The sequence below is a fragment of the Callithrix jacchus genome, chromosome 5 (genome assembly GCF_049354715.1).
Source record: "Callithrix jacchus isolate 240 chromosome 5, calJac240_pri, whole genome shotgun sequence".
NCBI classification, from domain to species: Eukaryota; Metazoa; Chordata; class Mammalia; order Primates; family Cebidae; genus Callithrix; species Callithrix jacchus.
This window is the reverse complement of record NC_133506.1, coordinates 45,641,336-45,668,567: the sequence shown is the minus strand read 5'-3', so window position 1 is coordinate 45,668,567 and position 27,232 is coordinate 45,641,336. Positions and strand designations below refer to the sequence as shown.

The 27,232-nt window shown below is 46.6% G+C and overlaps 2 protein-coding genes across 12 annotated transcripts in view; both read left to right on the top strand.

Annotated features, from left to right (window-relative positions):
- Nucleotides 1-1,635, top strand: part of PEDS1 (plasmanylethanolamine desaturase 1) — a 29,805-nt gene extending 28,170 nt beyond the window's left edge. The window contains 1 exon segment of the mRNA NM_001205088.2: nucleotides 197-1,635. Within this exon segment, the coding sequence (NP_001192017.2) occupies nucleotides 197-318 (122 nt within the window). The 3' untranslated portion in view covers nucleotides 319-1,635.
- UBE2V1 (ubiquitin conjugating enzyme E2 V1) overlaps nucleotides 239-27,232 on the top strand; it is a 42,156-nt gene continuing 15,162 nt past the window's right edge. The window contains exons 1-3 of one of the 11 annotated variants that reach the window (XM_078370933.1): nucleotides 239-1,919; nucleotides 9,123-9,258; nucleotides 26,868-27,016. In XM_078370933.1, coding sequence (XP_078227059.1) covers nucleotides 9,213-9,258; nucleotides 26,868-27,016 — 195 coding nt within the window. In that variant the 5' untranslated portion in view covers nucleotides 239-1,919; nucleotides 9,123-9,212. 11 annotated transcript variants of the gene reach the window in all.

Below are 27,232 nucleotides of genomic sequence, written 5' to 3'. Positions count from 1 at the left end.
GATTGGAGACCTGAGTGGCCCCCAGGCTGATTGGTTGGAGGCCCCCACTTCCAGTTCCTTGGTCAGTCCCTGTGTCCTGTCCTGTACGGACTCACTCCTCATTAGGCCCCTCCAGCCCAGTGAAGGCCAGCTCTCTCCTCGTGTCCCCTTGACTACTGCTCTCCCATTCAACCTCCCGGTGCCATTTCTACTGCAGGCTGGCTCAACTACCCTCTGGAGAAGATAGGCTTCTGGCGACGCCTGGAGGACCTCATCCAGGGCCTGACGGGCGAGAAGCCTCGGGCAGATGACATGAAATGGGCCCAGAAGATCAAATAACCTCTCCGAGCCTGCTACCTGGCTGCCAACCTTCCCTAGCCCCCAAATCGAAGCCATCTGCCAAATGCCAGCCTCTTCGAGCTAGCCCCTCCAGATGGAGAGGACAAATCCTGGGCTGGGCCTGGGTACCCCCAGCCCACCCCTCATGACAGTATACTTGAGCCACTGATTTTTCATTTTCTTTCCTTGACCCCTCCTCAGCCACCTGAGCTGTTCTGTCTGCAAGCCTGACTCTGCAGAAAAGGGAGCCCCCACCCTGCCAGCCTCCCCTGGTAGAGAGGAGGTTTACCCACTCCCTGCACACCTGCCGCCCCTGCCCCGCTGGGCAACCCTTCAGTGTGGCTGGCATTGGGGCCACTGATTTGCCTCTGTCCTTCCCTCCTTGTCTGGCCCCAGTGGTCTGGGGAGTCCCCAGGCACACCTAAGCATCTCGGAGCATTTTTCTGCCACGGCCCTGCATACTGACCCCAGAAGGCTGGGCAGGTGGACAGCCCCAGACTGTCTGCCAAGGATGGCGAAGCTCAGCAGGGGTCTGAGGGCAGCCAGCCAGAAGAGGCTGGAACCTCCTGCCCAAGTCTAGACCCCTACTTCTCCACTGCCCCCACCCTGCCAGAGCTGGTGTTTCCAATACCAGGATGTCTTCACAGGGTACAGCCCCAATGGAGTGTCCTGGTCATTTGGAAGAGGACACAGTATCCCCTCTGGCCAAAGTATGTCCAAGAAGGAAGAGTAGGGCTTTTTTGTTTTGTTTTTTTTTTAAAGGTGCTTGCTTGTTTAATGTAAATAATAGAAAGCCTTAATATCTTTTCTGTAACACGGAGTAATATTTTAATGTCATGTTTTGGATGTACATAATATATTTATAACAAAGCAGCAAGAGTCTACTTAACCTTGGCTGCCTCGTGGTGTTTCCTGGCTGGGTGGGGTGGGGGGTATCAAGGGGCCTGGGGCATGAGGCCCCACTCTCACCCTATTCCCAGCTCCCCCCAACTCTGGCCTCAGGATAGGAGCTGTCACCGGAGACAGTGAATTAATGTTGACATCTGCTCCAAAGACTTTTGGAGGGGGTTGGGTGGGGACAGTGGTCTTTCTTGTTGGTCATGATAAAGTAGTGATGGCTGATCCCTATTTGTGATTTCCTTCAGCAAATATTCACTGGTACCCGGTGTGTGCCAGGCTCTGTCCTGTACACAGGTACAGCAGTCAGAGAACCAACAACGGCCTGCCCTGGTGGAGCTGACGTCCTGGGGAAAGAGACAGTAAACAAATAAATGCATATGGAAATTCAGGTGGTGATTTGTGAAGAAAATCAAACAGGACAGAACCACATCAGAAAAGCAGGGTGGGCACTGCTTTGGCAGAGCAGTCATGGAGGGCCTCTGGACTGAGACCTGGAGGAGGAGATGAGGCCAGCCAGGAAAAAAGTGAGGGAAGAGGCCTCTTGATGGGACAGCAAGGGCACAGTCCCTGAGGCAAGAGCAAGCTTGGGACTTTAAGAGACGGTGAGGCAGCTACTGTGGCTGGACTAGAGTGAGCTAAGGAAAAATGGAAGACGAGGTTGGGAACACATGGACTTGTTATACAGAGACTGACAGGCTGAGGTGAGTGGGGAGCTGCTGGTCATTTCATTTATTTTTATTTATTACTATTTTTTTAGAGACATGGTTATGCTTTGTCACCCAGGCTAAAGTGCAGATGTGTGATAATAACTCACTGCAACCTTGAATTCCTGAACACAAACGGTCCTCCCAAGTGGCTGGGACTAGCATGTACCACCACACCTGGCTTGGCTTTTTTTTTTTTTTTTTTAAAGAAATGAAGTATGTTGTCCAGGTTGGTCTTGAACTCCTAGCCTTAAGTGATCCTGCTGCCTTGGCCTTCCGAAGTGCTGAGATTATAGGTATAGGTATGAGCCACTGCACCTGACCAGGACATTGTCGACAAATTAGTAATTTGTTTATTCATTGTGCAAGTAATTATTAAGGTATCTCCTATGAACTAGGTACTGTGATTCTGTAATGAACACTACGGAGGTAGTCAGTATCTAGTCTAGGCTAGTTTCTACAATATTAGCCAGAAAAAAAGAAAGCCTGTTAGGGACAGGGAAATGCCTAAAGGATTCCAAAGCAATCACAGATGACATTTTTTTGGGATGGAGTTTCACTCTTGTTGCCCAGGCTGGAGTGCAGTGGCACAATCTCAGCTCACTGCAACCTCGGCCTCCCAGGTTCAAGCCAATTTCCTGCCTCAGCCTTCCAAGTAGCTGGGATTACAGGTGCTCACCATCATGCATGGCTAATTTTTTGTATTTTTAGTAGAGATAGGGTTTCAGCATGTTGGCCGGCCTAGTCTCGAACTCCTGACCTCAGGTGATCCACCCACCTCAGCGTCCCAAACTGCTGGGATTACAGGCGTGAGCCACCACTCCCAGCTATGACATTTTTTTTAAATATGACCCATAATGCCATTTTCCTTTGCCTACCACTAGACTTTTGATTTGTGACTATGCCTGAGGGGACCATTCAAGCAAGGGTATTAGAATTCAACAACTCATAAACGACAGAAAACTAAAGCAGAAGTTAACAGCTAAAATAATTATATCAGCTTATAAAACGCTAAAGTCCACAGGTGTTCTGACTTAAGGTTTGGCAGGACCCAGGAGCTCACATGATTCATCAAAACGTGGTCTCTCTAAGCTCTGTTTTTCTGAGTTGAGACTTACTGGACTAGCTCAGCAATCTCAGTGGAAAGTGCATTTCCAGTAGCTGCAGTGGAAGTTCCAGGGCAGGCTCTCATTGGTCTGGACTAGGCCAATCACATTGGCCAATGCGGTGAAATGCTCTGGTTGCCCGGGGCTGAAAAATGTCCACCTGGATTTGCAGGATTGTGGTGACCTCTTCCTAAGCCACAGGAAAGAGGGAGGAGGTTCCTAGATCAAAATTAAGGCATTACCACAAAAAGAAGTCTATAGCGGATGGGACAGGCAGCTAAGTTCTTCAGAGGCCAAGGCTCGCAACTGTGGTGTTGGTTTCCAGGCCCTTCCAATCTGTGACAGTTCCCCTGGAGCCAACAAAAACCCTTAGCCTGAATCCAGAGAGGTTAAGTGACTCCCCACAAGGTCCCACAGGTAGTAAGAGTAGAGCAGGCTTCAGACTCAGACCATTTAACTTCTGAATCCTGGGGGCTGGGGAAAAAAATCCATCTCAAAACCAGAAGAAGGTGTGCATTGAGTCTGAGAGTGTTGGGACCGCTTGTGAGATCAGGGACTTGCAAATAAGTGCCTATGAGGGCCAGACAGGGAAAAATCCTACTTAATATTACTGAGCATTTAACCTTGTGTCAGGCTGTGCAGAGATCTCTCACATGGGTCCTGTCAAGCAGTCCCTGCAGCTCTGAGAAGTGAGTACTCTTTGCACCATCTGCAGATGGGGAAACTGAGGCACAGAGGTCCTGTAACATGCCCAAGGTCACACAGCTGGCAGGTGGCAGAATTAGGATTTGAGCCAAGGTCTGACCCAAAGCCCATGTGCTTTAACGCTCCCATTGTGGAGAGGGAGGTGAGAAGGGGGCAGGTGGGGAATGTGGCCACTATGAGGCCACTGCAGCATGCCTGAGAAAGGGCAGCTGATGCTGGGGACTGGGATGACCCGAAGACATAAGGCCCTAAAGGGCAGCTGCTACTCACAGCATCTGCTTAAGGAGGAGGTGGAAATCTAAACTTTAAAAATGCTGGCTCCATGTTTAAAACGTACTGTGGGCAAAACAAAACGGTTGCATGGGCCAACTGCCTGCAGCCTCCCTCCCAGCTGGTGCAGGATGGGTTGGTTTTAGGTGGGCATGTGCTGCTATCTGGTGGTGGCACAGGGTAGGTGGCATGCAGGGCAAACAGATGGGTTTCCAGCTCCACCAGGGGAGCTGTAGTGAACTTGCATGCCCTGCCGTGCTCACTGTTCTTTAGAGGAGACCTGAGGACACACCTCAGGACACTTGCCCCTGACTTCAACTCCATCACCCCTCCCTTTTTTTTCCCTTGAGACAGGGTCTCACTCTGTCACCCAGGCTGGAGTAGAGTCATGATCCGCACTCACTGCTGCCTCAACCTCCCAGGTTCAAGCAATCCTCCCACTTCAGCTGCTGGGAGCAGCTGGGATGACAGACATGCGCCACCACCCCCAGCTAATTTCATTTTGTATTTTCTGTAGAGACAGGGTTTCACCATGTTGCCCAGGCTGGTCTCAAACTCCTGAGTTCAAGCAATCTGCCCACCTTGGACTTCTTGCATAGGTAAAGAATTAAGAATCTTGTCAGGTACAGTGGCTCATATCAAATAATATAAAAGGGGCTTAGAGCAGGGATTAGCTGACCCTGGCCAGTGGGCCAAATCCAGCCCACCTGCTTTTCTATAGCTCAGAAGCTTTTGTGGGTTATTTTTTTAGAGACAGGGCCTTGCCGTGTTGCCCAGGCTGGAATGCAGTGGCACAATCACAGCTCACTGTAACCTCAAACTCCTGGGCTCAAGTGATCCTCCCACCTCAGCCTACCCAGTAGCTAAGACTACAGATGCACACCACCACACCCAGCTAATTTTTTTTGTAGAGAAGAGGTCCTGCTCTGTTGCCCAGGGTTGTCTCAAACTCTTGGCCTCAAGTGATCCTCCCACCTCAGCCTCCGAAAGCACTGGGATTACAGGTATGAGCCACCATGGCAGCCATGAGCAGTTTTTAAATGGCTGGAGGAGGGGGAACAACATTTCCTAACACAGGAAATTCAAATTCTAGTTTGTAAAGCTGAATCAGGGCACACAGCCCTGTTCCTCATTTACATATTGTCCAAGGCTGTTGCTGCAGTGAACTATGAACAGCAGAGTTCATAGTTGCATCAGAGACCAAATGGTCCACACAGCCTAAAATATTTACTATCCGGCCCTTTCCAGAGAAAAGTTACCAACCCCTCCCTGGTCTAGAATGAAGAGTAAACCGCTCCCATTCATGTTCCCTCAAGTACTTAGTTCCCCTCCTTAGAGGCCATCATTTTGACAAGATATTTGCAGTCCCTTACATAGGCAAAGAGGGATCTGTCTGCCCCATTCCCTTTCACACAATGTGTAGGATATTATGCATACAGTTCTGCACCTGGCCTTTATTCACTTAATATATTTTGGAGACAGTGTTATCATCAATGTTCACAAAATCATTCTTATTATTTTTCTTTCATTGTATTTTTTTTTTTTAAAGATGGGGTTTCACCATGTTGGTCAGGCTGGTCTTGAACTCCCAACCTCAGGTGATCCACCTGTCTTGGCCTCCAAAGTGCTTGGATTACAGGTGTAAGCCACCTTGCCCAGCCCATTCTTATTATTTTTTACAGCCGCTTAGTGTTCCAACTTCAGGATGGAATGGACCTTTCTTTTTTTTTTTTTTTTTTTTTGAGACAAGGTCTTGCTCTGTTGCCTGGGCTAGAGTGCAATGGTTCAATCCCAGCTCACTGCAGCCTCTGCCTCCTGGATTAAGCTATCATCCTCCCTCAGCCCCCCATCCCAGGTATTTGGGACTACAGGTGCATGCCACCATGCTCAGCTAATTTCATTATTATTATTTGTAGAGGTGAGGGTCTTGCTTTGTTGCCCAGGCTGGTCTCAAACTCCTGTGCTCAAGTAGTCCTCCTGCCTCACCCTCCCAAAGTGCTGGGATTACAGGTTTACAGCAGCACACCTGGCTGAGTGTGTTTTACATTTTGATAGTGCATACCAAATTGTCTTCCACAGAAGCCATGCCCATTTAAGTTCACAGTTTTCAGAGTCCCTGTTTCCTCACACCCTTGCCAACACAGCATGTGATCAAATGTTTTGTTCTTTGCCAATCTGATAGGTGGTTTTAATTTGCATTTCTCTTACTGTATTTCACTGAATCTGAGATGTCACTGATTCTAAGATGCATCCTGATTTCAGAGATGTTTAAACGTAAAAATGTGTATCTTAGAATCACTGAAATACAATATGTTGAGTGAGTTTAAAAGGCATTTGCATTTCTTCATCTGTTCATGCCCTTGTCCTTTTTTCTTGGAAGGTGGGGTAGTAGTAGTTAACAGTGTAGGGTTCAAATCCCAGTTCTGCCACTTACAAACTTGTGACTTTGGGCAAGTTACCTAACCATTCTGTGTCTCAGTTTCCTCATCTGTAAAATGGGGATAATAATGGTACCTACCTCATAGGTGTGAAGATTAAATACATTAGTATATGCAGAATACCATGTTCCTAGAATACAGCAAATACTCAATAAATATTTGCTATGACTATCTTTCGAGTTCTTTTCTTTTCTTTTTTTTTTTTTTTGAGACAGAGTCTTGCTCTGTCACCCAGGCTGCAGTGCAGTGGTGCGATCTTGGCTCACTGCAACTTCTGCTTCCCGGGTTCAAGTGATTCTCCTGCCATAGCCTCCCAAGTAGCTGGGAGTACAGGCACGTGCCACCACGACCAGCTAATTTTTGTATTTTTAGTTGAGACAGGGTTTAACCATATTGGCCAGGCTGGTCTTGAACTCCCAACCTCAGGTGATCCGCCCGCCTTGGCCTCCAAAGTGCTAGGATTACAGGTGTGAGTTACTGCGCCCGGCCTCATCACACACCCTGTTAACCACACATCCCTTCCCATGGATTTTCCTCTCTGTCCTCTGCAAGTCCGCAGCCCTTCCTGTCAACAGTTTGTCAGCTTTATTTTCTGTAGCTTGTGTGATAAAAACTGTAGCACAAGGTTGGGGTTTTCCCTTAACTATAAATAGGAAATATTAAGGTTGTGGATAACATTATATAATTTTTTTCACCTTTCGAATATACTTTTTCAAAGTATATTCATACCTTTTACATCCCAGAGATTCCAAACCAGCCCTATTGTTTTCCCACTTGAGAACAGATTTCATAAATGAACACTGCAGAACAGTCAGGTCTATATGTCTCTCAACTGAACCACTGCATCAGCTTCCTGTATCTATTAGGTATGCTTTCTGCGGTAGGTAGCAAAAACCTACCTTTAAGAACAGCTTAAGCCGGGCCTGGTGGCTCAAGCCTGTAATCCCAGCACTTTGGGAGGCCGAAGCGGGTGGATCACGAGGTCAAGAGATCGAGACCATCCTGGTCAACATGGTGAAACGCTGTCTCTACTAAAAATACAAAAAATTAGCTGGGCATGGTGGCGCATGCCTGTAATCCCAGCTACTTGGGAGGCTGAGGCAGGAGAATTGCCTGAACCCAGGAGGCGGAGGTTGCGGTGAGCCGAGATCGCGCCATTGCACTCCAGCCTGGGTAGTAAGAGCGAAACTCCATCTCAAAAACAAAAAGAACAGCTTAAGCAACAGGCACATTATCTCACGTCTTCAGAAGTCTGCAGGTGGGCAGCCCATGATCCCTTCAGCAACTCAACCACACTACCCAGGCAGCCCCAACCATCACAACCTCAGGCGGGGATCAAAAAATAGGCTTTTTCTTCAGCTTGTTTTGTTTTGAGACGAAATCTCGCTTGGTCACCCAGGCTGCAGTGCAGTGGTGCGATCTCGACTCACTACTACCTCTGCCTTCCTGGTTCAAGCGAGTCTCGTGCCTCAGCCTCCCGAGTAGCTGGATTTACAGGTGCCTGCCACCACGCTTGGCTAATTCTTGTATTTTTAGTAGAGACAGGGTTTCTCCATGTTGGCCAGGCTGGTCTCGAACTCCCGACCTGAGGTGATCTGCCTGCCTCGGCCTCCCAAAGCGCTGGGATTACAGGCTTGAGCCAGGAGAGGGAAAGTTTCCAAACACCCACCCTGCAATGTGGGGACATGGTGACTGGACTGGCAGTAAAGAGTACCCAACACACCTCTCTGGGTTCCCTGCCACCAATATTGCTGCTGTTCCGTTGGGTGTCCTCGCCCTGTCTCTTCGTGACAACCAGGATGCACTTGGTAAATACATAAACCTGCCCATATTTTGCTTAAAACTTCCTAAGCTCCGCTTCCCTCATCACAGGGGAGCCAGCAGGTGACACAGGGTAAAAAGAACTGGATTCCAAAACTGATTTTACTCCTTCCTTGTTGTGTGACCTTGGAAAAGCCATCTAGCTCCTCTGTGCCTCAGTTTCCTCATCTCACAAATGGAAATAGTAACAGCTACTTTGCAAGGGTCACTGAGGATTAAGTAGTAATAGCAGCTAATGCTTATATAACATTAGTGTCAAGCCCTCTTCTAAATTCTCTCGTTCTATTAACCATTTTAATCTTCCCCAAAATCCGATAAAACAGGACTCTTATCCCGATCAGCTGAGTTTATCAGCTCAAGCGCAGAGCACATATCAGGCGCAGGCGCCAGGAGAACTCCCGCTCTGGGGACCGGCTGTGACGTCCAGGGACTGGGCGGAACTTCTCCGAGGGAGCGTGTGCGCGGGATATACTACAGCTCCCAGCAGGCATCGCGCCACCGCTAGACTACAATAACCAGAATGCCTCGGACTGTTCCGCTTAACCTCTTCCTGCGATGCGCTCTGCACTGGAATTCTTATTGTCAATTTTACTTGCAAGAAGTTTCCACAAGAGCCAAAGAATTCGTGCGAGTAAACATTTACGGGCATCATGGATAAAAGGCTTGTGTTTTAATCTTCATCCTCCACCTGTTAGCTTTTGTCTACGTTTTCTCATCTCTAAAATGGGGATATTCCTAGGAGTTGCTGCATCAAGTTGTGAGGATTAAAAGCTGGATGTAACAGCTTGATATCAGCTCCTCTTGTGTCCCTTCCTCCTCCCTGTGCCGAGGAGTTTTAGGAAAGCATTTTATCTCCACAGAAATCCCATGAGGCTGATACTACTATCCTCATAGAAGGGGAAACTGATGCCAGGAGAGGTTCAAGCGTCTACCTGAAGTCACAAAGCAAAATGAGTGATGAAGGAAGGCTTGAACCCAGAAAATTTCACGGCAAAGGTGAGTCCACCTTAGGAAACCAAATGCTTCCACTTGCTACCGATGCTTTACAGTGACCTCAAGTCCAGGGCAAGTATTTTCTGTGCTCCACAAAGCAAACTTGTATCACGTGATACCCAAAATGTCAAGTTGCTTCACTTATAGCCAGTGCTGGCAACGAGGAACACCTGGCACTTTAAGAGCTAACTATAGCTGAATTTGATGTGGTTGGAGGAATCAAGGAAGGCTTCCCTGAGGGGGTGGTCTTGGATCTGAGAACTGAAGAGTGGGAACAACACAGGCAAAGCCCCTGAAGTGGGAGAGGGCATGTGTTCAGGGGCCTTGCACTCCCGAACTCCTGACCTCAGGTGATCCACTCGCCTCCACTTCCCAAAGTGCTGGGATTACAGGCCTGAGCCACCATGCCCAGCCCTATGGTGCAGATTTTAAGGAAGCCCTCACCTGCAGGGTTGTGTAAGTGCAGAGTCAGGAGCTGAGTGAAAGCCTCCTTAAATCTGATGGCCCCATCCTAGTCCCAGCCCTGGGTGCAGAGCCCTGTGCACATGCGTCCAGGCATCCTAGTTTGCCCTGGAGAGCTCTGGTTTCCACTTCTCCTGGTGAGATTATAATAGGTCCCCTTTTAATCTGATGAGTCTCCTCATTAGGTGATAATTCTATGGTCGCTCAACTCTCAGAGTTTGTAGTTTATCCAGAGGGAATGGGGAGCCATTGAAGGCTTTAGCTGGAGGGTGTTTTGAGCAGATGTTGGCTGCCATATGGAGAATGGACCATGGAGGAGAGAATAGAGGCTGCTGGGTTCTTCCGGCTTGCCCTGAGTGGAGAAGTGAATGGAGTGGAGAGATGGAGAGTAGGCACTGTTGTCAGAAAAAGGTGATGAACTGGGTGAGCTGGGTGAGGGCTTCCAGCTTCCTTGTCCCTCTATAGTGAGAGTCCTGGTCCTTCTGCCAGTATTTTGCTCTGTGACCTTAAGCCTGTCCCTTCACTTCACTCAGCCTGTGTCTATATCCATATAAGGGCTTCTCAGACAACTTATAATAAAGGAGGAGTAAGTTCTTGGGTTTATCATTTATTTGCAAATACATTTCCTGAGGGCCTTTGCACAAGCTCTTCCCTCTACCAACTCATTGTTAGGGTCTCTGTTGAAATATGAGCACCTTAGGAGGCCCTTCCTGACCATCTTCTGCTGCTCTTTTCTTGGTTTATTCTCTATCAGACTTATGCTTTCCTGTTTGTTTACTTGCTATCTGTCTACGACTAGAATGTAAGCCCCTGAAAGCAGAGATTTGGTTCTTCAGAGATGTCTGTCCATCCCCAGCGCCTAGCACAGTGTCTGGTACATAGCGTTTAATATTTGTGTTTGGTTGGCTGAATGAATGAATGGATTGTGTGTGTAGCTGGTTAGCAAATGCTTTCCCTGCCATCTTAATGCCCCTAAATCATTTAGCTGCACCACTCCAAGCCTTCTCTGGCCAGGGAGCATCAATCTTAGAAGCAAGATCATCTGACCCGAGGGTGGTGATTCAAATTCAAATCCGAACCTGGAGGTTCAAATTCGGTCTGTCTCTACCACTTAACAGCTGGATTTGGATAAATCGCTTAATCTTTCTCGGCTTCATTTTTCACATTAATCCTGAACTTGTGGAGATGTAATGAGGATCTAGATAGGAACTAAATAGGAAAAAAACCCAAGCGAATTCAGCGCTTTTGTTTTGAAGCTATCTTTTCTTTTTCTTTCACAATCGCGCCTTTCCAAGCCTCGTCACCCCTGCCCTTCTCGCTAAGAACGTCAATACCTCCCTCGCAGCCGATCTGGGGGAGCTTGCAGGTTGCTGAGCCCTCGAGCACGCAGATATTTCCCTTCTCTAAAAGGGAAGGAAAAGAGCCTCCCTGGCCACGGGTCGCGCAGGTCCCGGGAGCGGGCGTCAGCGGCGGCGTCTGTGCGTGCCTGCGCGCCTGCGCATCAGGACCAGGGGACGGGTGGGGGGTGAAGAAGGGGCCGGCCTTCAAGCGACAGCGACGCAAGATGGCAGCCACCACGGGCTCGGGTGAGCGGGGGCGCCGGGCTTGGCCGGCCGAGGGGGCACGGGCTTGGACCGGGGCCCGGGGACTCTCAAAGGCTCTTGCAGCGGGGCCAGGATCCCCGCGCCGCCTCTGTCCGCTGGGCTCCGCGGCAGCCACCGGCGCGGCCTGACCGGGGGAGGAGCAGGCGGTGGCCGGAAGCACGGGCGGGCGCCTGAGGGGCCTGTGGGCGGCGCGGCGAGGCCCTGAGGCTCCCCCGGGAGGCGTGAGGGCCCTGCTGCGCTGCCGGGGGGAGCCGGAGTGGGTGAGGAGCGAGCTCCGAGGCACTTCTGAGGATACCGGGGCTGGCGATTCTTTAGAGGCGATAGAGGGGTCCCCTAGAGGGGGAGGCGCCCCACAGCGGATGGAAGTCCCATACTGGGTGCCAGGGGTGCGGCTGAGCGGGGCCTTGGGATGTCTGCCTGGAGGGGACATCAGAGAAGCCCCTCAAGCTGGATGGGAGGAGGAAACGGGATCCTGAGGGGGTGACTTGAGAGGATGCCCTATTGGTTGAGGGGACGGCTCCGGCGTTAGTTTTGATGGGGTTAGTTGAGGAAATACCTATGTTGACTAGAAAGGAGCCTTGGAGCGGCTGCATTTGGGGAGAATTAAGGAGATCTCCGCAGGATAAGTGAGAGGGGAGAAAAGGATTCAGATGCCAAAGGGACCTGATTGGAGTGATGGTGAAATGACCCCATCATTACCAGTCCCCTCCCTGTTCGAGGAGACAAATGGATTGCTCCAAGTGAGGTTTCGGGGGCAAGGTCCAAGTGGGGCATTTGGTGGAAGACTCTGATACTGGATGAGGAAGAACAGGTGAATTGAGAACCCCGAGGGTATCTCTTTGGGAGTGGGGATTCAACTGAATGAAGCCCCTGAAATGAGTGAGTGGAAAGAGGTCGGGTTCCAGAGATGTTTCTTGTAAAGGAGAAAAGTCTCCTCTTCTTGAATTGAGTGAGGGAAGCATACCCTAGAAGTGTCTTTTCTGTGGAGACGCTCACTCTCACCCACTCCTTTGATAATTGGGACAGATACTTGGCTGATGGGAGTAGGGAAATGAACAGATGATATCGGAACTCTTGGGTGAGGCTGCAACCTCAGGTGCCTGGCAGTGAAGTTGGCCAAGGAGGTTCTCTCAAATGGGGTGAAGATGGGTTACCTCTGATGGAGGAAGCAAACAGGGCCACAGTGTTCCCCACTATGGGCCTGCAAGGACACCAGCCTGCAGTTGGACACTGCTGTCTAGTGGAATACAAGAGCACTTGGGGTGGTTTAGATAACATAGAACAGGCTTTGCAGTGCCCGAAAATGGACTTCGCAAAATACTTTTGTCTGTTTATTCAACAGATATTTACTGAGGGCCTATTATGTCCCATCGTGGATAGCAAACACAATGGACACAGTCTCTGTCCTTCAGGAGCTTCCATTCAAGACAGGGAGAAGGCTGTTAAGAAGTAAATAATAAGACAATTTCAGATAGCAGTAAGTGCTCTGGAGGAAATTGCGTGAGATGATAAACAGTGTATGGAGAGCCTGGGTACAGCAATCATTGGGGCATCTTAAGGCCACGGCAGCAGCTTCTCACAGTGTTGGGAAGGAATTGGCGATCCAAGGGAAATAGGGTGAGGGGAATTCTTTACAAATGTTGCTCCTCTGTGGTCTCAAGGAGCCTTACTTGTTGGATGGTTGGGGTGAGAATAAAAGAAATTGGATGTAGGGGATCTAACGAAGTGACCCACCAGAAGCTGCCTTTTGTATTTAAAACAGTGGGGTCTTCCTGCAGCACGGGGGAGACCACATGAATCCTTTAACTCGATTTTGGTTTCAGCTGGAACAGTGCTGAGTCAGTTCATTTACCGTGACACTGCCCCAGGCACTCCCAGAAGAGAGATTCTGAGTCAGGCCAGACTGCTGGGGAAACTTCTCACCAGAATAACACTCCTGCCCAGTGGTAATGAATCAAGAGGCCTGGTGTGCTGGTGGTAACCAGCAATAAGGTGCTGTTGCAGCTCAGCCCTGTTTGCAGTCACTTGGTTGGCTACCTACAACCTGGGTGAATAGCTGCTCAATTCTAACTTCTCGAGACCCTGACAGTTGAAGAGTGAGTGCTTCATAAATGGCTATGGTGATCAGATAAAATGTCAGCTGCTGTCTAGTGGAATACAAGAGCACTTGGGATGGTTTAGATAATGTAGAACAGGCTTTGAGGTGCCCTAAAATGGACTTCCCAAAATTCTTTTGTCCATTTATTCAATAGATATTTACTGAAGGCCTAGTGTGTCCCATCATGGATAGCAAACAGAATGGACATAGTCTCTGTCCTTCAGGAGATTCCATTCAAGTCAGGGAGAAGGCCGTTAAAGAGTAAATAATAGGACAATTTCAGATAGCAGTAAGTGCTACAGAGGAAATTGTGTGAGATGATAAAAAGTGTCTGGAGAGGTGGTGAGGGAAGGCTTCCCTGAGAAAGTGGTATTTCAACTGAGGCAAATAATGGAAAGAGCCAACCCTACAGTGTCATAGGCAGGAGAGAGGGCGGACTGTGAGTGCAAAGGCACTTTGGTGGGACTGAGCTTGGCATGTTGAAAAAACAGAATAAAAGGCCTTAGTGTGCAAGCAAGGCTTGTTAAGGAGATGAGTTGGAGAGACTTGGCTTTGGATTTTACTTGGTGTGAGGGGAAGCCATCAAACAAGTGTCTGGTATGAAGTAAGCACTCAGTAAATATTTGTTGAATGAAAGAATAAGAGTCTTTAAAAGAGGGGTATGACAAGGTCTGACCTTTCTCTAGGCAGTGAAAAGAGTGCCGGGTGCCGAGTGAAGCAGATCTTACTTGGGTTGAACTAAAATGAGTTACAGGCCTCTTCGATTTCTAGCCCTGAGAAGTCTTCCAGGTGTGGTCAGGGGCCCTGAGGCCTTCCTTAGGCAGGTTTAGAGTGAGGCTCTTGATTAATCTGTGCCTCTGGTTGCCAGGAAACAGCTGTGAAGCCTTTGAGTTCCTGTACGGGCTGAACTTAGTTTTTTATGGTCACTGCTTTCAGCTTTTGGCTACACCACCTTCCCACTTCCTTTGGTTCTGCAGTGTGTGATATCTACATATGTCTTAGAGGATGGAACTGTGAAAAGCCCACCACAGATCCTCAGAATGCCCATGTTGTGACAGGTGACTTCCTCCTGCCGTGGCCAGGATCACAGCACATTAAATAGTGGCCCTTGGTTGCCAGGCCCTTCTTCTCGCTCAGCAGCCCAGGGACTTGCCTAACTTTTAATCAAAAAGTAAGTGCCAGAGGGGTAAGCCCTGATGGGGCTTGATTTTAAATTTGCATACACTGAAGTGACCTCATATACACATTCAGCTTATAAAAACTTAACCACGTGGGCAGTGGAGATTAGTCTTCCCTTCTATTCCGGGGTCTTCTCCAGCGAGAGCTGGAAATGAATGAAAACTCGGAGTACTTTCATTGGTCTCGGTTCCCGTGTGTCTCACTGTGTGAGCACATTATGCCAGTTGGAATTAAGTGCCTTTTGTACAACATGGGCTCTACTCTCAAGCTTTACATTGTGCTCAGCCAAAGAAATAGCAGCCTGCCCCAGTGATAGAGAGGAAACTGGCTTTGTTGGAGTAGTGCAGATTATTCTTTTCTTAAGGGATTACCAAGGTTAATTTTGATGATCATAATTTCCCCCTCCACATTCACTTAAGACCACTCTATTTCCCTCACCGTATTCTCTTTTCATATTTCTGTCCCTCCCACCTCCCCCCAAATTGTAGCTTCATAGTAATTTGATAAAAGTTGAATACAAAATATGAAGTCAGGAATCCTCTGCCCACCTCCCCCCAAATTTTAGCTCTGTAGGAATTTGATAAAAGTTGAACACAAAATACGAAATCAGGAATCCTCTGCTTAATTTTGAAGCGCCACAGTGAAGTTTAGAGCAGCACATTTGACGAAGTAAATATTTGAATACTATTACTTTTATATTGTGGATAGTGCTTTACACTGCCCCACAGACTTTGACTTACCTGTGATGTTGTCTCATTTAACTTTCCACAGCCCAGTCACCAGCCAGCGGGCGGTATCCACCCCACAGGATTACTGAGGGAAGAGCCAAAAGCCAGGAAAGACTGGTGATGCTCCGACTGCAGCCTAGGCTTTTTTTTTTTTTTTTGAGATGGAGTTTCACTCTTGTTGCCCAGGGTGGAGTGCAATGGCTCAATCTCAGCCCACCCCAACCTCTGCCTCCCAGGTTCAAGCAATTCTCCTGCCTTAGCCTCCCCAGTAGCTGGGATTATAGGCATGCACCACCATGCCCAGCTAATTTTATATTTTTAGTAGAGATGGGGTTTCTCCATCTCTACTAAAGAGACAGAGGTCAGGCTGGTCTCAAACTCCCGACCTCAGGTGATCTGCTCACCTCAGCCTCCCAACGTGCTGAGATTACAGGCGTGAGCCACCGCACCTGGCCCTCAAGCCCAGGCATTTTTTACTCTGGTTCCCTCCCCAGCCTGCTCCAGTACCTTAGGAAGGAAATAGAAAAAGCATGGATTTAGGGATATGTTCTTCCTAGGTCTTGGAGTGTTTAATCTTGGAGAGAGAAAGGGCTTTAATAAGAAGTGTCAGGAACCCTTTTATGGCATCTCTGGCCACTGTTTGTCCTCTTCTGGGTTATGCTATCCAAGGAAAGTGAGGCCCGTTTTTAAGGAAGCATTTGCTTATATTTTATACTGAATAACTCACGCCTCTTGGGCTTGGAGCCCCATCACATCATGTACAAAGTAGTTCCTCATCCTTATTTACATGCAAGCCATCAGACTTCTTTTCAAGTTGCACTCCTAGGGTTTAGTAAGTTCTAGACACTGTTCTAGAACTTAGTTCTTCACACTACATGATCTCACTTGTCACAGCAACCCATTGAGGCAGGTATCTATCGTGAAGGTGAGGAACAGGCCAGGAGAGAAGTGACTAGCCTGAGGTGCAAAGCCGGGATGCCAAATTGGGACAATGATGCTTCAGGATGGCCTTATGATCGTTCTTTTAGCCCTCATTGCCTATTCTCTGAGGTAGGCATCTCAAGCATCTTCAGCCATTGGGATATCTGTTATTACTTCTGCCTCGGCTGATTAGTTTATTCATGGGTGGATAGCAATGGCCTCTCAAGTAGTAGTCTTTCCTGATCTTCACATCCACCCTGTCACAAGTCCAGTAGGTGCAACCTCAGAATAAATGCCAAATCCTCCTTTCTCCACTCTTGTCATCCTAGTCGTACCAGAACCATCTTTCTCTTGCCTGGAAGATGGAAAAAGCCTCTTTCTTTCAGTCTTGCCCTTTCCATTTTCTATATAGGAGACAGAATGATCTTTCACAGATATAAAACAGAAACTGGCACTCCCCTTCAGAAAGCCCTTCCCACTGCTATTATTATGGAATAATCCATCTTTTTTCCGTGGCCCACAAGGCCCTGCCGCCCTGACTTCACACACCTCTGATATGGCTGCGTCCCCAGATGTTCATGGGCCTAACTGCTGTAATTCAGGTCACAGCTACCCAGGAAGGCCATCCCCGAGCACTCCATTCAATAGTTTTTTAGTCATTTTCACAGCTTGTTTTATTGTCTTTCTCTCAAGCACTTAACCTTATCTAAGGTGTTATTATTTGTTTCATCGCATATTTTCTATGCCTTTTCACTGGGGCAAGATTGTGTCTCATCCTCTGCTGGGTCCCTAGCACCAGCAGTTGTGGATGAAATAATAGGTACTCAATAAATATTTGTCAATGTTGCAGTGAGTTAATTCAGGATCTCTTTGATGTATCCAAATGGATACATTTGACATTGGTAGAGAAACAATGTATCTAATAGGGCAGAGGCAAAATTGGCTATACAGCCTTTCAAAAAACTAAAACTCTTACCCTTATTAGGTGGTATTTATAGAGGTACTTGATCATAGAATTAACTATCCTCCCTTCCCCAGTTGTCCTGACTCATTTCCCACATCTTATTCTTTGTTTTCCCTCTTGTCAAAGAAAATCCGGTGCTTGGCCTTGGTCACTGACCCTAACAGCAGAAGAACAGAGGGTCTTGCATTCTGTCACCAGCTGTTGTCAAGTTGTTGGACTGTAAAGAATGACAGGTTGTAGGCCAGGCGTGGTGGCTCATGCTTGTAATCCCAGCACTTTGGGAGACCAAGGCAGGTGGATCACCTGAGGTCAGGAGTTCAAGACCAGCCTGGCCAACATGGTGAAATCCCCATCTCTACTAAAAATACAAAAATTAGCCAGGCATGGTGTTAGGTGCCTGTAATCCCAGCTACTCAGGAGGCTGAGGCAGGAGAATCACTTGAACCTGGGAGATGGTTGCAGTGAGCCAAGATGGTGCCATTGCACTCCAGCCTGGGCAACAAGAAAGAAACTCCCATCTCAAAAATGAAAAAGAAAGAAAGAATGACAGGTTGCTACTAATTCTTCCCCTACAATTCCCCTAGAGCAATGGGTCTCAAACTAGTGTACTTCAGAGTCACCTGGAGGGCTTGTCAGATTCTCAGGCCCACCCTTGGAGTTTGAGATTCAGGAATTCTGGGGTGAGGGCTGAGAATGTACATTTCCAGTGAGTTCCCAAATGAGGTCCAGGCTGCAGTCTGGGGACTAACTTGGAGAACCATTGCTCTAGAGAAGGAAAGACAAAGATCTCCTGGGAAGCTAACTAGACAGCCAGACTACACTTGGCTGGTTGCTCAGAAATAAAAGTTACCTCCTTTTGACTTTATATCCAGTTTTCAGGGGTGTTGAATCCCGGTGCATCACCTTCCAGACCTCCTCATTTTCTGAAGTGGGAGCAGCATCAGGTTTCTAGCTCAGTTCCCTGTCTTCCCTGACTCGGCAACCAAACCAGTTTTAACTAGCAGCTTTCTTTTCAGGAGAAACCTCTGAGGTTCTACCATTTTAATTCGAGACCTAGGCCAGGGTTTTCCAAGATTGACATGCTGTGGTAGATGCTGCTTGGTGGCCATGATTTTCCCAGAAGATGTTTTAAAGGGCTTCAGAATCCTTTTTGGGCCACAGACATTTTAATATGTTGCTGTGTTTCAGATTATTGCATTAAATGTTTTACTGTGAGATGGTATAAAGCTCTATCAAATATTCATGCTTTTTCAACCTGGTTGCCATATTTTGTTTGTAATATCCTGCAACTGCTGACTTTTCAGTTTATATTTAGTAAGAGAATAACCGGCTGACTTTTGATACTGACACAGATCCAGGAAAAAGCCTTCTGGAAAGAATAATTCTGCAGTTATAGGAACAAAAATTTTCTTCAAAAAGTCTCAGATTATTATGGTATTTTAGCACCTTGGTGAAGTTTTCTTAACATTTTCATGGTTTACCTTTTTTTTTTTTTTTTTTTTTTTTTGAGACAGAGTTTTGCTCTTGTTACCCAGGCTGGAGTGCAATGGCGCGATCTCGGCTCACCACAACCTCCGCCTCCTGGGTTCAGGCAATTCTCCTGCCTCAGCCTCCCGAGTAGCTGGGATTACAGGCACACGCCACCGTGCCCAGCTAATTTTTTGTATTTTTAGTAGAGACGGGGTTTCACCATGTTGACCAGGATAGTCTCGATCTCTTGACCTCGTGATCCACCCGCCTCGGCCTCCCAAAGTGCTGGGATTACAGGCGTGAGCCACCGCGCCCGGCCCAATGGTTTACTTTTTAGTAGTCTATTTTATTATACTTATCATTAGCATAAATTTTTCTAGCTATTATAGAGCCTGTAGGTCTCTTGGTTTTGCAAGAGTATAAGAGCCTTTCCCCCCACCTCCCCGAGTCTCTGTTGCCCAGGCTGAAGTACAGTGGCATGATCTCCGCTCACTGAAACCTCCACCTCCCAGGTTCAAGTGAGTCTTGTGTCTCTGCCTCCCGAGTAGCTGGGTAGCTGGGATTACAGATGTGTGCCACCACAACCGGCTAATTTTTGTATTTTTAGTGGAGACGGGGTTTCTCCATGTTGGCCAGGCTGATCTCAAACTCCTGACCTCGGGTGATCTGCCACCTCGGCCTCCCAAAGTGCTGAGATTGCAGGTATGAGCCATCGAGCCTGGCCTGTAAGAGTTCATTTTTACGTCCTCCGTATACTTAATGCTGTTTCTCCAGCTGCTTTTTTGGTGTCAGATTCACAAAGAAATATTGAGAATCTTAAAATTTATGTTGATTCAATTGATTGAAGTGCCAGAGGATCAAAACATATGTTCAAGTATTCTTGGGTTTTCTCATCTGCTGTACTTCTGTTCTTTGGCATATGTGGGTTTAATTTTTTAATATACTCACTAAAATGTTTTGTTTAATGTATCATGATTTTGAACTTAAACTCTATTTAGGATAGGATGAGCTTCTCACTTGTCACTGATACATCCATATGTCTGCAGGATCTCTGAATTCCAACAATATTTGTACTTCTGTCCCTGGAGTAGACCCTGAAGTTCTATAACTAGAGTGTGGTTAGGCTATTTGAAATTAAATGGTCTCTTGTTTTGTAGAAAATATTGATGTATTAACTTTGTATGCAGTTTTTAAATGGTTTGAAATACTAGTAACTTGCTTTCATGCACATTTTATGAAACAAAGTTCATGAATTCTTTCACTTGCGTGGTTTGGGTGGGAAGCCAGTTTTCCCTCATTTAAAAAAAAAAGGTGTAAGTTTCCCTAAAATTCCCATTTATTACAAATAAAACTAGGCTGGGAGCAGTGGCTCATACCTGTAATCCCAGCACTTTGGGAGGCTGAGGCAGGTGGATCACTTGAGGTCAGGCGTTTGAGACCTGCCTGACCAACATGGAGAAACCCCGTCTCGACTAAAAATATAAAAATCAGCTGGGCATGGGGGCACCCGCCTGTACTCCCAGCTACTCGGGAGGCTAAGGCAGGAGAATTGCTTGAATCCGGGAGGTGGAGGTTGCAGTGAGCCAAGATCGCACCACTGCACTCCAGTCTGGTGACAGAGCAAGACTCTCTCAAAAAATAAATAAAAATAGTTATCAAATTTTACTTATCTCAAAATAAAAACACCTTAGGTATGTCAGTTATATGGTATCAGTGTCTAATAGGAAAGGGAGGAGACTGCCATTTCTTTTTTTTTTTTTTTTTTTTTTCTTTTTGAGATGGAATCTCACTCTGTTGCCAGGCTGGAGTGCAGTGGTGGCTCACTGCAACCTCCACCTCCCAGGTTCAGATGATTCTCCTGCCTCAGCCTTCTGAGTAGCTGGGATTACAGGACCTGCCACCACACCTGGCTACTTTTTGTATTTTTAGTAGAGATGGGGCTTATCATGTTGGCCAGGCTGGTCTCGATCTCCTGACCTTGTGATCCGCCTGCCTAAGCCTCCCAGAGTGCTGGGATTACAGGCGTAAGCCACCTCAACCGGCCCGATACTGCCATTTCTTCAACCAGAAAACATTTATTGATATTGAGTACCATTATATGTCAGACAATATACCAGATTCTGGGGAGGCGGGATTGAATGAGTCACAGCTCTGACTTGAGAAGCTTAGAGTGAGTCAGTCAATAAAAAAGAAAGAAAATGTAAAGAAAAAGTGCAGCACAGACCTGGGTGGAAGTCAAGGTGTATGGGACAGTGGGTTCTGAGAATGCCTCTCCTGAATGCCTGGCTTCTAATTAAGCTTTATAGCTTTTAAATTTATTATAGTTGTCCGGGCGCAGTGGCTCACGCCTGTAATCCCAGCACTTTGGGAGGCTGAGGTGGGTGGATCACAAGACCAGGAGATCAAGCCCATCCTGGTCAATATGCTGAAACCCTGTCTCTACTAAAAATACAAAAAATTAGCAAGGTATGGTGGCACACATCTATAGTCCTAGCTTCTCAGGAGGCTGAGGCAGGAGAATTGCTTGAATCAGGGAGGCAGAGGTTACAGTGAGCCAAGATCACACCACTGCACTCCAGCCTGGGTAACAGAGCGAGACTTCATCTCAAAAAAAAAAAAAAAAAAAAAAAAATTTATAGTCAAGCCAGGCACGATGGCTGATGCCTGTAACCATACCTTGGGAGACTGAGGCAGGTGGATCACTTGAGGCCAGGAGTTCAAGACCACCCTGGCCAACATGGTGAAACCCCGTCTCTACTGAAAATTAGCTGGGTGTGGTGTCAGGCACCTGTAATCCCAGCTATTTGGGTGACTGAAGTGCAAGAAACACTTGAACCCAGGAGACGGAGGCTGCAGTGAGCCAAAAATCACACCACTGCACTCTAGCCTCGGTGAAAGAGTGAGACTCTGCCTCTTAATGTATAATTTTTCTTGGCCTTTAAAATTCATACCAAGCCCCTTTGCTAATCTTATGTTAAACTCCCTGTTAATGGTGCTGTGAATGTTGCCTTCTTGTATTTTCAAAAATAAACCCGAATTAGATTTGTGACATTAAGAGTTGTTCATTCTAAAATACTATTCCTAGCTAATACGTAGCCATCATTCGTTCTCTTTTTTTTTTTTTTTGAGATGGAGTCTTGCTCTTTCACCCAGGCTGGAGTACAGTGGCACAATCCTGGCTCACTGTGACCTCTGCCTCACAATTACAGGCATGTGCCACCACACCAGACCTATTTTAGAGAAAATTCCCTTATCTTTTAGTGGAGGATTAGACCATAGACCTAAGATCAAGTTCTGGCTCCACAACTCTCTGGCAATCTAGCTTTGTGCCTGAGCAAGTCACCTTGAACTTGAGTCAAGCAGGAATCACAGTACGCCTGCCTCCACAGGTGGCAAGGGAGAATACGTGAGGTAAGATCTGGAAAGCACTTTATAGAATACCTGGCACACAGATTCATCTTGCTGCTGAATCATCTCCATCAGCAAATTGCATTATCCATTATAAAACAAAAAAATCCTCACCCTATATCCCCCTCCAGCTACTGTCTAATTTCTTTGTTGCTTGGTAGCAAAAAAAAAAAAAAAAACTTCAAAAACAGCTGTCTAGACCCCTTGTCTGGATTCTTCACCTTACCTGCACCTATTCCAATCAAGCTATTCCACATAGTCACTCAGGGCACTGAGGAGCACCCTCTAAATCCCACAGTCAGTTCCCTGCTCCCAACCTATTACTGGAGCTTTGGGCAGCATCTGATCACTTCTTTATTCTTGCTTCCCTGAGCCTCCGCTTCTCTTCTCACTGGCTGCTCTGCCTCACCTCCTGGACCTCCAGACTCTGGCGGCCAGGCCTCAGGGCACAGTCCACTTTTGAGGTCTTCTGTCTGCTCCATTCTCCAAGCACTTTTTTTTTAAGATGGAGTTTTGCTCTTGTTATCCAGGCTGGAGTGCAATGGCGTGATCTCGGCTCACTGCAACCTCTGCCTCTTGGGTTCAGGCAATTCTCCTGCCTCAGCCTCCTGAGTAGCTGGGATTACAGGCACGTGCCACCATGCCCGGCTAATTTTTTTTTATTTTTAGTAGAGACAGGGTTTCACCATGTTGACTAGGATGGTCTTGATCTCTTGACCTTGTGATCCACCTACCTTGGCCTCCCAAAGTGCTGGGATTATAGGCGTGAGCACCGCGCCCAGCCTAGCAGTTTTACCCAGACCAAGGCTCTGAGTAAGCCAACAACTCTCCAATTTATATTCCTAATCAAGTGCCTCTTAGACATCTCCATTTAGATGCCTAATAGGCCTCTCACATTTAAAACACCTCCAAGACAGAATCCCCTTGCATTCTTCCTCAAAAAACAAAAACTACCCACTCCTCAAGCTCAGTATATGGCACAAATACTGCTCTGGCCAAATCTTGGAGTCATGACAAGTCTTTCCCTTATGCCCCATAGCCAACCCATATCCAAATCTGTCCAACATCTGGGCATTTTTACCATCTCCTCTCAACCACTGCTCCCAGACTCATTCATTCTTTCAATAAGTATTTGAGTGCTTACTCTAGAGGACAAAGCACCTTGAGGCATTGGAGAGTTGGCAGTGAACAAAACAGATGAAGTTTTACTCTCATGGAGCTTAAGTTCAGACAGGATGACAGACAGTAAACAACCAATAAAGTAGAAATGAATATATTTACAATGCCAAGTGGCAGTGAGTGCTATGAAGAAAAATAAAGCAAGATAAGGGGATGGACAGTAAGGGAACCAGTCAGCCATTCACAGCTCTGGGACAAAGAATTCTAGGGTGAGGGACTAGCAAATGCAAAGGCAGGAAGTAGGAATGTCTCCTCAGAAACTTAGAGAAGGACTGGTAGCTGGAGGAGGATAGGGGAGCAAGGCAGAGTGGCACAAAATGGTGTTGGCAAAGCAGGTGGGGCTCTGTTGGCCAGGTGACAAGTTTGGGGGTGCAATGGGAAGCCAAGAGTGGGCTTTAAAATCATCACTGGCCAAGTGCGGTGGCTCTGCCAGGAGGCAGAGGTTTCGGTGACCTGAGATCGCATCACTGCACTCCAGCCTGGGCGATAGAGTGAGACTCTGTCTCAAAAAAAGAAAAAGAAAAAGAAAAAAAAAAAAAAAAAAAAAAAAAAAATATATATATATATATATATATATATAGGAATGCATAGGAATAGAGCATTGCGGTTGGAAAACATGCCATAGTAAACTATGTGCATGTCCAGAGAGATAGAGGAAGACAGAGGCTCTGTATCCTTACCAATTCTAATACATTTCTTAAGATGTCACTTATCATCTGTATGAGTTTGCTAGTGCTGTCATGACAAAATACTATAGACTGGGTGGGGGGCTTAAACAAATTTCTCACAGCTCTGGAAACTAGAAGTCCAGGACAGGATGTCAGCAGGTTTTGTCACATTGTGAGGTACTGGGAATTAGGACTGCAATATATAAATTTGAGGGGGATACAGTTCAGCCCATAACACCATCTATGACAGCCCATAACACCATCAGTCATCAGCCTCCCTAACAATATGATTCTGTGCGCTTGATCTTCCTTTTTATTTAGTGCAGGCTTATAAATTAGCCAGTAGTAATGCACAGGGACTTTTCCCCCCAGCCTCATTAGGATTATTAAATATTTAGATTGAACTCTTTTGAGTAATAATTGTGTTGTCTGGCTTTTTGCCTATAATCCACCACTATCTTTCAGTTTCATGTTTGCTAGAGGAGACTTAATCCAGCATAATTGAATAATCCAGTTGGCTACTCTGCAGATGGAAATGCCAGTATTTTCCAAACAAGCAATTCAAGTATGCTTGCAGGTTTTTGCTGTTTCCTTTCAAATGCCACATGTAGTACTATTTAATATTTTTCTTGCAGTCAACTGACTCTCTTGCTTACATTTATTTTCTTTTTCTTTTTTTGAGACAGAGCCTTGCTCTGTCGCCCAGGCTGGAGTGCAGTGGCATGATCTTGGCTCACTGCAACCTCTGCCTCCCAGGTTCAAGCAATTCTCCTGCCTCAGTCTCCCGAGTAGCTGGAACTACAGATACCTGCCACCAAGCTTGGCTAATTTTTTGTATTTTTGGTAGAGACGGGGTTTCACCTTGTTAGCCAGGATGATCTTGAATTCCTGACCTCCTGATTTGCCCGCCTCAGCCTCCCAAAGTGCTGGGATTACAGGCGCGAGCCACTGCGCCTGGTTGCTTACATTTATTTTAAAAGGAAACTTTTACCATTATTATAAATGGGAAGTTAGTATATTACTTGCCCTAAATAAGTTATTCTTAAACATACATGACTATAAAATGAAGTGTTCACTTACATACCACCTAAAGTTGTCTAATCAACTCTGTCCTTCAGTTGCTGAGACCAAAAACCCGGGAGCTGTAATTGACTCTTCTCTCTTACACCTCACAGGCAACCTGATAGCAGATCTTGACAGCTCAAACCTCTAAAATGCCTAGAATTACGCTGTTCCTCACCCTTTCCTGCTATCACCCTGGTCCAAGCGGTATTATCTTTTGTTGAGTTACTGCAGCAGCCTCTTAGCTGCTTCTGCCCTTGCTCCCTTCACACTTCCTCACACAGCAGTCGGAGGGATCCTATTAAAAGCAAGTCAGATCACGTCACTCAGTAGCAGTTGGCATCCTTAATCTCCTCTTGCTTGCTCATCTTCCTCACTTGATGTGAGCTAAATTGGCCTCCTTGCTGTCCTTTGACACCCTAAGCAAGCTTCTTTCTGTTTTAGGGCCTTTGCACTTGCTATTCACTCTGTCTCAAAGAGTTTCCCCTCAGCTATCCATAAATCATGCCCTCTCACCTTCTTCAGGTCTTTAGTTATGACACCTGATTGCACTTTTTCTTGATCCCTCCATTTAAAAGTACAGTCCCTCCCCTATTACTCCCTGCTCCAGAACACCAGGATCTGTCATACTATATAATTTACATATTGATTTTTGTCCACTATATGTCTCCAACTAGAATATAAGCTGCATGAGGGCAAGCATTTTTGTTTATTTCACTGCTTGTTCTCCAGTGCTTAGAAGAGTATCTGATATATAATAGGTGCTCAAATGTTTATTCCAATGGAATTAATGGCATGTGTCCTACACTTGGGGAAATATGTATAGTGGCAACACCTCCCACAATCTGGGGTCCCTTTAGTGAGCCTCTCTTCACAGTCACATGTTAGTCCTATTTGTCTCTGAGAGTCTGGCCAATTGAGAACTCAGCATTTTAAGGCAGAGAGCTTGAAACTCGACTGGATCCTGAGTTTTTTCTAGAGAAAATAGTGCATATGCTGAGGAAAATGGGGGAGGAAGGAGAGACAGGCAGGATTGGTTGGAAGAGCAACCCTAGGTGAGATGACTTGTTCCCCAAGCACAGGAAGAAAGTTCATCTCTCTCCCCTCCCATACCCCCATCCCTTGTCTGGCCCCAGTACCTAGGTTCTGTTCTGGAAGATGCCTAGAAATGGCTCAAGCCTCAGACTGAACCCGGGACTGTGGCTTGAACCCATGAGATGTTTTCATGCGTTGCTTTTCAAGAGCTACTTGCCAGCCTTTGGGATTTTTGGAAACCAATCAGAGAACCAGCTACTCCCTTTTAGCTTTTTTGTAAGTTAGGAGATAAACTATCACTTAAATAATTGAAAAACAATAGAAAATTTTATCCTTGGTGCCTTCAGTTGATTCTTAGTTGATTAAGAGGATACCATTTTTATTCGCCATATCCGTGGCGACTCTTCCTCCTAAAGGCTGTTTGAGAGGCATGCCAGCAAATAATCATACTCTTAGCCACTTGTCTCGAAGGGGGCTTTTGTTAGCACTGGATGTTGATGGTTTTCATCTCAAACCGGTTGATACCAATTCATCGACATTTAGACATGTAAGCCCCTTATGAGTTTTGTCCAAGGGGTGGGAGTGGGTTTCTAAGTTTGGTTGTCTAGCCCTGGTCACTTCATCTGTCACAGAACCATGTGCTCCTTCCCTCTGGTTGTGCTGGTTAATACTGATAACTTTATAAGTGGCAAGTTAGAGGTGTGATAACTTTCCATGATTTTTTTTTGCATGTTAGCATCTTTATTCCCAGAGAGTGATAATAAGCAGCTAGCTCTGGGCTTACAAGTTCCCCTGGAGTTGCTGGTATCTTGAATTTCTTTCCATTTATTTTAGGAGTAAAAGTCCCTCGCAATTTCCGACTGTTGGAAGAACTCGAAGAAGGCCAGAAAGGAGTAGGAGATGGCACAGTTAGCTGGGGTCTAGAAGATGACGAAGACATGACACTTACAAGATGGACAGGGATGATAATTGGGCCTCCAAGAGTAAGCGTCGAGCTACGGCTATAAATGTCAATGTCTTAAATTCACTGTGCCTCCTTTTAAAAAATATTAGCCTTGTCACGGAAAAAAGCTCACCAATGGTATATTTTCTGAAATGTGGCTATTCTTTTTTGACCAGTTTCAGTTTATATATTTGAACCTCCTCTGATGCTGTTTAACCCCTCTAAATGGTAAGCAAAACCTGTTTAGACTCATAGT